This window comes from Cibotium barometz, chromosome 63 (assembly GCF_041138505.1).
Source record: "Cibotium barometz isolate CiBa-2024 chromosome 63, ASM4113850v1, whole genome shotgun sequence".
In the NCBI taxonomy this organism is placed as follows: Eukaryota; Viridiplantae; Streptophyta; class Polypodiopsida; order Cyatheales; family Cibotiaceae; genus Cibotium; species Cibotium barometz.
In genome coordinates, this window is record NC_141108.1 from 31,338,557 (window position 1) to 31,349,315 (window position 10,759).

The 10,759-nt window shown below is 42.5% G+C and overlaps 1 protein-coding gene across 2 annotated transcripts; it reads right to left on the reverse strand.

Annotated features, from left to right (window-relative positions):
• Nucleotides 1–5,724: 5,724 nt before the first annotated feature.
• On the reverse strand, nucleotides 5,725–10,498 carry LOC147603945 (trihelix transcription factor GTL1-like). Of its 2 annotated transcripts, XM_086796359.1 has the most exons (3): nucleotides 8,849–10,498; nucleotides 6,487–8,033; nucleotides 5,725–6,444 (listed from the first exon to the last, which is right to left on the reverse strand). In XM_086796359.1, exons 1-3 carry the CDS (start codon nucleotides 9,595–9,597, stop codon nucleotides 6,290–6,292), a joined length of 2,451 nt encoding a protein of 816 aa, XP_086652485.1. In that variant the 5' UTR covers nucleotides 9,598–10,498; the 3' UTR covers nucleotides 5,725–6,289. The 2 variants fall into 2 exon arrangements, with proteins under 2 accessions (XP_086652485.1, XP_086652484.1); XM_086796358.1 differs by having other exon boundaries at nucleotides 5,725–8,033.
• Between the last annotated feature and the right edge of the window lie 261 nt (nucleotides 10,499–10,759).

Sequence of the window (10,759 nt, forward strand, 5' to 3'; positions counted from 1 at the left end):
CTCCAGATGGGGTGGAGGATGATTTTTCAGATGCTCACCTCTTCATCATAGATGGAGAGAGACCCAGTTGGTATAATGAGATGCTGCAATTCCTTTACACTCGCGAGATTAAGAAAAATTAATGAAAAACTTTGTATTTCAAAGCCTCGAGACTTTGTATTTTTGTGCTTGTTGTGTGAGAAAGATGTATATAAATAAATTGTAGTGATTGTGTTTTTGTTTGAATACGCAGGACGATAGTGACTCTGATGCATTTGTGCACACACCCCCATTCGATCCAGCACTAATGGGATGAGTACCATTATATCTCACACCAACTCTTGGCGAGCCTTCATCAAGTTCTTCTGACTTCAATGTGAGCAGCAAAGATTTGACCACGGAGGAAGATATGCTATTATGTGGACTGCAGGGCTCAAGGGGGTCACTTTGTTAACCCCCTATGTAGCATGTTCTTTGAAGGGGTATTTAAATGTGGCAGCCAGACAACCCATCTGGCCACCACAGTTCCTCCCTTCGGTAACACGGACTCATATCATGAGTTGGTATTTCTTGTTCTGTCAGTTTTTGTAACACTTTCTTGAAATCGGGCAGTACCCGTATGGATGTAAGGAGGAAGGGGATTCTCCCCGTGGGTATGTGTGACAATGTTCAAAAGGCAGATGTCTTATGGGTAGTTTCATCCCTCCTGTTACCACTCTGTGTTGTATGAATGTCTGTTTTTGTGTTAACTGCTATTGGGAGGCAAGATCTAGAGAAAAAGAGAGAGAGCTTCATGGACTAGACATTTTAGTATGGGGGTAGTGAGGGCAGGTTATAGTGGGGTTATGTACATTATCAAGAAGGATTTAAAACCTTATACTATAGTAGCCAACCATCCTAATGGTGGTAGGATCCTAGTTGTAGAGGTTCCGATAGAGAAAGAGAAAGAGAAGATATGGCTGATTAATATCTATGGGGCCCATAATCACAAAATCAAGGGAAAATGTGGGAATGGATCAATAGACTAGATATTCAACACTCTTGCATTCTAATGGGAGACTTGAATGTGGTGGAAATACACCTAGGCATATGTGAGGGGGGAAGCACTGTAATGATGGGACAAGAGGAAAAAAATTGGGATAGTCTTAGAGGGAAATTGGGCCTAACTGATGGTTGGAAATTGGGACCTTGGAGGTGTGACCTGGGGCATACTTATTTTAGCTTACACTACATGGGGTCGTCCTCTAGAATAGATATAGTTTTATTTAGCCAACAAGCATCTTGGTTGCTCCACACAATTTACCTCAAAGTGGAAACTTCTTATGTCCTGTCTAACCACATGCCTTTAATGTGAGGTTGGCAAACAACTCAATGGGGGAAAGTGCACTTAGAAAGCTGAGGGTTAATAACAGTCTACTACAAGATGATTTGTTCATACTCCTCACTTAGGATGTTATTAATAGGCTTAAGAGTAAGGAAGGGGCAAGAGGTTCTTGGAAAAAAATTTCCAATGAAATGCAAGGCATTATTAAAAGAGTTGGGATGCTGAGAGCTCATCAGAAGAGGCAAAAGAGGGAATACTTGGGGAATCTTCTAGACAACCTATAAAAAAAGAGACAACTTAATAGCCTATCCAAGATAGAAATGGATACATATGCCAAGTGTCAAAATCATCTAAAGGAGGAAGATGCTAAATTGGCTAGTGAGAAAGAATAGCTGGAGAATGTATAAGAATAAGAGAAAACCTGCCAAGTATTTGTTTGGATTGATCAAGGAGAGAGGGAACAGAGAGCTACAGGACAAAGTAGGGATGAGAATGGACAAGATGTAGGGGACATAAAAAACAGATTGCCCTAAGGTGTGTGGACTTCCTGGGTACCACTTTGTGAGCCTCAAAGAAGATACATCTATAGAGAGGTTTCAAGCAAAATCCCAGCTACTTAACTTGGTCAACACTAGCATTGAACCAGATAGAGCCAGATGGTTTGATAGAGACGTTGAGATGGATGAATGCTAAGAGAGGCACCCAAGAAACTAGGTAGGGAAAAATCTTTGGGGTGGGATGGGCTATCAATTGAATTTTTCCTTGCATTTAGGGACTCTCTGAAAGACTGGGTACGGGATACTTGCAAGATGGCCTTAGGCCTTCTCCATAGGGGAGATTGATAATGACTTGAGAGAAGGATTAATTAAGTTAATCCCTAAACAACCTACCTACACACAACTTAATCATTGGAGGCCTATCACTCTTCTTGAAGGATTAATTAAGTTAATCCCTAAACAACCTACCTACACACAACTTAATCATTGGAGGCCTATCACGAAACAACCTACCTACACACAACTTAATCATTGGAGGCCTATCTTTATTCTATAAAAAAACAGTATGGGTTTATCAAAGGGACATCCATATATGACAACATATTTGCAACCTTCTTTAGGAAAGGAAGAATGGGTTTATCAAAGGGACATCCATATATGACAACATATTTGCAACCTTCTTTAGGAAAGGACCTAGCTCAAAAAATACGACAAGAATGTGTAATATTCCAACTTGACCTAGAGAAGGCATATGGCATAATACACTGGTCATTTGTAACTAGAGGAATGGAGAAGATGGGCTTTGGTGCATGCATATACACCCTAACAGTTGGCGCTCACTCTAAGCTCGTATTAAATGGGAGACTAGAGGGAGGATTTGAAATTAGAAGGTCTGTAAGGCAAGGCTGCCCCCTAGCTCCCTTGTTATTTGTTGTGGCTTCTCATCCCTTAATAATAGCATTAGAAGATGCTAGTGAAAAAGGGTCTATCACTGGACTAAAACTTAGAAGTGGAGAACAATTAATCATTCAATGTTTTGCTGATGATTCTTTGCTATTCTTGAGACCTGATAATGAATATGTGAGAAATGCTCTTCAGCTAGTGCAAGTCTTTGCCAAAGCCTCAGGATCTAAATGTAATATTCATAAATCTATAATAATAAGCTTGACAAAAGCAGACAACTTTAACATGGATAGATGGGGCTTTGATGTCATCAAAAGAGGAAAGACCATAAGAGCAATAAGGACTTAACTGAATGGACTATTGAGAGATTCTATTCCAAGCTTAGGAAATAGGAAGGAAAAGGGTATCTTTTCATGACAGGATTGCCATAGTGAACACAGTTCTTAATGCCTTTATCCTGTTTATCTGTCTTGTGATAGAATTTAGAAAAGGACACTGGAAAAAAATTATTGCTCCTATCAAGGATTTTTTATGGAGGAATGGCATAATGGAAAAAAGACCCTATCTTGGTTGGCTTGGGACAAGGTAGCTCTTCCCAAAAATAACGGAGGCTTGGGAATTCTTCACCTCCCCTCTCACACTAAAGCCAGAATATTAGTTAGCGTACCCAAGTTTTGTAAACAAGAAAGTATCCGGGCTAGGATGCTGAGAGAAGACAGAGAGGGGGCAGAAGTCCAGTTTAGGGAAAAATGGTTTGGTCTTAACTAGAGAGAGAAAATACTATCCTTTGCTCCATTAAAAGTAAGAAGCTCTTCCTTCTGTAAGTTTCTTTGCTACAATTGGAAAGAAGCTATTGGCCTGATCAACTCGAATGGGTGCACTAGGGTCATCGAAAATTCTCTACTAAACCTTAATATCTGGTGGACCCATAGGTTTAACCCCCTCTAGCCCTATTGGATACTAGGGTCTCCAGAAGAGTGAACAATATGGGATTCACAAGACTAGAAGACATATGGGATTTCTCTCAAGCATGATGGAAAGTGCTTCAGTACATTATGGAAGAGGTCATATTGCAACAAAGTGAGATTTAGGTCCTGAGTTCAGTTCTTGCGGAGGTGGAAATTTGAAAAGAATTGGTATTCTACTGCTTACAATGAGGACTCTTGGCTTCAAGACTGAAACTGGTTTAATGGGGCTAAACTGGACAGAATCAATACCAAAACATTAGATGAAGAAATGTGTAAAGGAAATGAATGTCAAATATTGCAATAAAGTTTGGGGAATTAGTTGGGATGGGAACATTTGAAAAAAGGTGGAATCTGATATAGGATACTTTAATCCCAGTGAAAGCCCAAGTTTTTTGTGGAGAGTCTGCCTTCTAGCTCTACCTCTTGGGTTCAAGCTACTTGAGAAGTGCTAGAACATGCCCTAGATGCAAAGCAGTTATTGAAGATGGGAAACATGCTTTCTCGGAGTACCCTGCCTTAAGGGGGTTTTGCAAGAAAGTAGGTAGGTGGGTAAAGGACAATCTAGGAGTGTGAGGATTGGTTATTGGGAAAGTTACACAAGATAACTGATGAGATTGATCTGATCTTCTGCATCATTAGGTACCAGTGTCTATGGGTGATTTATGTCTCTAGAAATGAGCTAATCTTTTGCAGGGGGGACAAAGAGGGAGTAGAGGCCACTGATGTTATGTTTAGAAGTGTGCATTTTTGTTGGGCTATGTATCATATCAATAGGATGAATAATATTAGATTTACTATGGCTGTATAGGCATTACAATCTAGGAGAGATTATATAAACTAGGGGAGGTGAAATATTAATGCATATTGAGCCTGCCTAATGTGTTTAATCAGTTGTAGGTATATACATGGGATGATGTTAGAGTGAAGTTTCCCAAACTTGGACCAAGATCTAGAAGGTGGTGTACCTCAAAGATAAGTAGCTAGAAGAGATACTCATGGCTTTGGGGAAAACCCTCTGGGGGAAAGAGGCCAACAGTGAAGATTTGGACTAAAGGAGAAAAGTTCGAATAGAGGCTTCACTTTTGATGTGCTTCTTATTGCATGTATGCAATTGGGATATCAGTTTTTATAGGGAAATTAATCGGAGGATGAAGGGGGCTTAGTATGCATCTGTTGAATAGGAAGTGTGACTAAATTTGTGATGTAAATCTGTCTACCAAGTAGTTAAAGTAGACTTTTTTGTAAAGAGATGTTGACATTTATACTATATATAATTATTGCTCCCAATAAAGAAGTAGAAGAAATAACCCCTCTAAATGTTGACACAAAGAACCACCCTTTGCCGTGACATTTACACCTTAGTGCTACACGTTAGTACATTGGTTTCTTTTCCAAGCAATATAATAAGGCTCATGTGTAATAATACTCAATAAACACATCTTTGTTGAGCCATTCCTCAACACCTTTATAGGCACATGTATAATGCTAAGTGGTCAAAAGTATACAAGGGGGTGTTGTCAAGCAAGCATCTAAAACTCATGTATAAAACTTATAAGTGGACAGAGCTTGGTGGTCAAAGGTGTACAATGGCGTGTTGTGAAGCAGCGTCTAAAAACTCGTGTTCAAAACTTAGTGGCCATAGCTTAAATCAAACGTTTACTCTGAATAAATAATAGATCATACTACATCGTCAACCTTCGTTTCCATGTGATAAAAGCGCCTTATTTCTTTGATTTACCTCACGCGGTATGGTACAAGATGGACACGAAGAGAATCTCTTTTACAAGGAAGAATATCAGCCGCGGTCACAAGAAAGTTGATGAAACATCTCAAAGCGACGAGGGTGATTTCATACGATCGGTTCAAGCCAGGAAGATTCTGCTTTTCGGACCTTCCCGGTCGAATCCTTCTGAAAAAAGCAAGTATCACAAGCATAGCGTCTGACGATCACACCACTTTGCCCGGCATCTTCTCATTGACATCTCATCATCATTAGCATGCTTCTTATTTTATTTTCTTTAATATAAAAAAAGAAGCGATGGACAACGTCAAATAATAAAATCCTTCACAATTATTTATTGAGCCTTTGAGCTCTTCGTTTGTGGAAAAACTCACAAAATAATCAAATGCAGAGGAACACCACTGATATATATAATACCTAGGCCAAAAAGAAAAAGAAAAAGAAGAAGCAATAAACTTCCCAAACGACCTTCATAACACCCACTCCCTAAGACAGCCACTAAAAAATGGGTTTGTAATTTGCTAGAGTTACAAACATGTAAAAGATGCACACAACCTAGCTGCTACTAGCTATCTGCACACAGTACAGAGTTGAAAAGGAAAAGAAAAAACATGAGCAGGCTGTGCTACTGGTACACATATGTTACATACCAATTCATTTTACAAGCTGGGGTAGCCAAGAATTCATATAATGGCGGTATTATTCCTGTTATTATTATTATTCTTGGGTTGGCTGAGGTGGTAGAAGCGTGTTGCTTTTTGCAGTGGCTGTTGTTGTTCCACAACTAATTGTGCAGCATGTTGCAGGGGCCTTGAAAGGAGAAAGAGTTGGGCAAAGGTGCAAGAATGTGCCTGTTTACCTTTGGAGCAAATTGCATTCAAATCTGTGGCGTGATCTCTTGCTGCTGCTGCTCCACTGCAGTCATCTTCTCATACTCTTGCTGATGATGGCTATGTTGATGAAGATCCATGGAAGATTGTTGCTGCAATTGAAGCCCTAAATCTGGTGTAGAGCCACTTCTAGCATTGCTCCCTTTGCTATCCACATTCAGCCCATCATAGGTAGTAGATCCACCTCCTTGAGAAGAATCCACCAAGGAAGGCTTCATGTTTCCTTTGCTCACGGCCCCATTCTCATTGCTGTTCAAACGTGTAGCAATCATCTTACTCATATTATTATTACCACCACCCCCATTTATGTTGTTTGTGGAAGTAGTGGCACCTGATGCAGTGCCTTGTCCTGAAGGCATGATAGCCAGCACTTCCGAATCATGCCCATGCTCATCACCACCATGGCCTTCTGTGTTAATGCTTGTGGAAGGCTGTTGCATGGGATTCTCGTCGTCGTGATCAATGGTGGGCTTGTAAGGCAGTTGCTTCACATTAGAGGTGACCATGTGAAGGCCTCCCAACACTCCCTTTCTGTAGAGAGCATCCAGCTCATGGAAGTAGGGGCAGGTCTTGGCATTCTCCGGGCGCTTCTTGTTGCTCTCCTTAGCTTTCTTGAAGTACTTGTTGATGTTCTCCCACTTCTCCTTGCATCTTTTGGCACTCCTGTTGGCATAACCCAATCTAGCCATGCCCTTGGAGATCTCCTCCCAGAGGGGACCTTTGGGGCCAGCTTCTGTGAACTTGGAGTGGAGACCGCTGCGGAGTTTGATGAGCGCGAGGACTTCGGGTTTGGGCCATCTTTTGCTGTTTGGATCAAATGGGTCATGCTCTTCAGATTGCAATGTGGAATCATGATAAAGGGGAGGGGCAGATTGCACAGGCTGAGCAGCTATGGCAACTGATGAAGGAGGAAGTTGTACAGTTTGTCCAGTGACTTTCTGGAGAAAGGCGATGATGGCGGCATCTCTGGTTGCTGCTGAGCTTCTCTCCTGTGCCCTCAGCTCATGCTCTCTGCTCATCCTGGCCATCTCCTGCCTCTTCCATGCCTCCTCCCTTACCATCCTGTCACTCTCCCTCCTCTCCAGGGCTTCTAGAAATTTCTGCTGCATCTGCTCTTGCTTATCAATAACCTTCTTCAACAAGCCCTCAAAGAAGGCCATCATTCTGCCTGAGCTTTTCCTCTTCCTCTTCTTGTTTTCTATCACCGGCCGTGTTAGATCGGAGCTCGGCCTTGGATCTTCATATTCATCATCATCATCATCATCATAATCACCATCGGAGGAGGACTCTGAGGAGAGGTTAAGGCCACCACTGTTTTCAGCAAATAGAGGCCTATAAACAGGCTCAGTGTTGTTAAAGCTGGGTCTAGAGTTGGGGTCTACAGTCCCACCAGCAGCTGAGCTTGCCAACAAGAAGCTTTCAGTGGTTCTATTATCACCTGCTGCATGTAAACTACATGAATGGGCATTCCCTTGCAAGATAGTATCACCATGAGCAGCTGGTTTGATGTTGTTATTAATAGTGTTAATGTTACCGATTAGCATACTGCTTGGTGTTACATTGGTGTTGGTGTTCGAAGATAATGCTTCAAGCTGTGTGAAAAAGCGGTAGCTTTTTCCATCCTGCCTTCCGGCTTTCCCTTCCTTGGTCCTCTTGTAATACTTGTTGACGTTCTCGAACTTCTCCTTGCATTTCTTGGCGCTCCTCTCGTAACCGAACTCCCCTAGCTTCCTGTGAAATAATTAAAACGAAATACATGCCATTTGTTAGATAAAACAACTAAAACATCACACCTTACACTAGTTTATACTCCACAAATTCCATTGACTACTTGCTAATGATTAGCACTAGTGATTCACCAGTAATTCCATGACCTCCATTGAGCAAACCATCAGATCTCTACATGATAGAGATGAAGCGAAAAGCTTACAACATGACATTAAATAGACATAACAACCTGTAGTATTGCCACGAGGAACACAACAAGCGGCTGGCTTTAAGTGCAATTACAAGATGAATTAATGTGCACTTACAGATTCGTGGAATTCAATTAGAGGGTGAATTGGAATATATGTGACTTAGAATTAGGGATCAAAACAACAAAGGAATTGAAATCTAGCAGGGTTTTAAAGGGACTTGATACCTACTATAATTTTCTACTTTTTCTTTGAGACGTATAATTCGGAGCATCAAGTCGGCAGGAAAAAAAAGAGAAGGCAGGTGATAAAGGTAGTTTTTAAAAAAAAAATTGCATAAAAGTGAAAATTAGCACGCATGATGCACTAGCTAAGCCGGTCTCATCAAGGCCGGATCTAATGCCGCTGGGGAGTAAATTTGCATGGTAATGGGCACCGTCGTAAGATTGGATGCAGTAGAAGTAGCGCATGCTCAAATAGCAAGTAAATCATTACCTTGACTTGCAGAAACGTAGCAACGTGACCTAAGATTTACGCTTTAATTAGATAGATTCCATGTGCATCATATATCGTTTATCCAGCTAAAGCTTAAAACAATCGAAATACATATTTAATGGCCAGCAGAAGTACCGCGACACCTCCTCCCAGAGTGGGCGTTTCAGACTAGAGTCGCGGAAAGAAGCGTCCATGTCCGCCCGGATCTGCAAGAGCGCTAGGGTTTCCTGCCTAGGCCATCGGTTTCCTGGGCCACCGCCTTCCTCTGCCTGATCAATATCAAGGGCAGCGCCGAGGGATATTTGATCTCCACTCCCTGCACTCACAAGACCCTTACTGAAGTTGCTTGCAGGATCAGAAGGCAGCTTGGTAACGTTGGAATTATTGATAGACGGTGGCGCAGCATCTTTAGGTTCCAACCCAAGACCAAGTTGGTGTTGAATAGTTAGAGAATGCTGGCTGTCCTGTGTTTGATTGGGAGCCGGAGGCGGCACCATCATGGGGGTTTGCTGCTGTTGATGAATTCCAGCTTGTTTTGGAAATGCTTGCTTCTTCTGTTGGAATTGCTCCTGAACATTCTCATTAGAGTGCTGCTGCAAGAAATGATAGTGTTGTTGGTGCACGTGATCCTGATAGTGGCTATTATGAGGAGGAGCCTGCGCAGCAGCAACATCATGCGCAATACTGGTATGAGTACTAGATTGCCCATGGTGCGCATGAGATGGAGATGAGAGATTACTCGAAACCTCGTGAGAAAGATTGATTAACAAATGGCCATGAGCTGAATTAGGGGCCGTGCTAGTACCTCTGCTACTGTTATTGTTGCTAACCACATATGGGGGTACCTCAGATGGAGGTACCCCAAACTGCCCACTTGTTTGCATCTATAACGTGATACAACAAAGGCCTTGTTTTTCAGGCGTTGGCGGCAGCAGGCCAGCTGAGCCGGCTGCACCTAATGCTACATGATAAAACCCGTCGAGGGTAAGTCGAATTGTACATTGGAAACGCAGAGAGGGGAGAAAAGGGAGGGAGGGGCAAACTAGGCAAGGACGCTGAGGTTGATTGGGAAAAGTGAGGTGAAAAGAAAGCAAGGGTTGGGATCTCTGTGTGTGTATGTGTGCGCGCGCGCGCGTGCGTGTGCGCGCGCCCGTGTGTGTGTGTGTGGGGAAAGTTATGGCTACCTAAGGGCATCAGAATTTTCAGCGGACGTGAAACGGCTGTAAGGCAAAGCTACTACTGCAAAGCTAGCAATATCAAAAAGAGGTTAATGGACAAGAACGCAGGATTACTTCTGGTAACAATAACAGCAATTTAAGATGAGAGAAATGTAGTTAGGCTTGGGTAAATGGAAGGATTAGCAGCTATTGCTGTGTCAAGGCTTTTGATTGACACACATAGAAAAGACGGAGTGAAGAGGGTGAAGGGAGGGCGGAGCTAAAAAGTGTGCGTTGGATTAGAGGAGGTGAATGATAGGAGAAGCAATATTCAGTTATGGGTTACAGAGGGCACATGAAAGGAGAGTAAGATTTGAGGGATGGATGTTTAAACAAACTTCTACTTTGTGGGTTTTTTCTCTTCGGGGGCTGGGTGTTTGCAGCTATCCCGAGGAGCCTAGGGGAAGACTTTGTATGTGTGCATGGGGGTGAGAGAGAGAGAGAGAGTGTGTGTGTGTGGGGAAGGTTTGTCAGATCGAAAGTAGAAGCTTATAACAAAGCTCTTTGGGAGAAGGAGAGCCAGAAGTTAGAAGAAGCTGCAGACGGAGTTACATACGATATGAGAGGTACTACTGTACTACCCTAGAAAAGAAAGGTAGAAGAAGAAAAAGGTTGATGCTGCTGACGCTGAGGCGGTGGGGTAGAGGATTTGTTTCTTCGTGTGTGGGTGTGTGTGTGTGTGAGAGAGAGAGAGGGCTCCCGGAGCCTGGTTCTATGAAGGTTGAAAGCGATAAAAACGACGGGGAAAGCGGCGAAGGATTCCAAACACACGAAGATGCTACACACCGACGCACACGTTTCTGGCAACGTAGTTTTTTTTTTCCCAAAG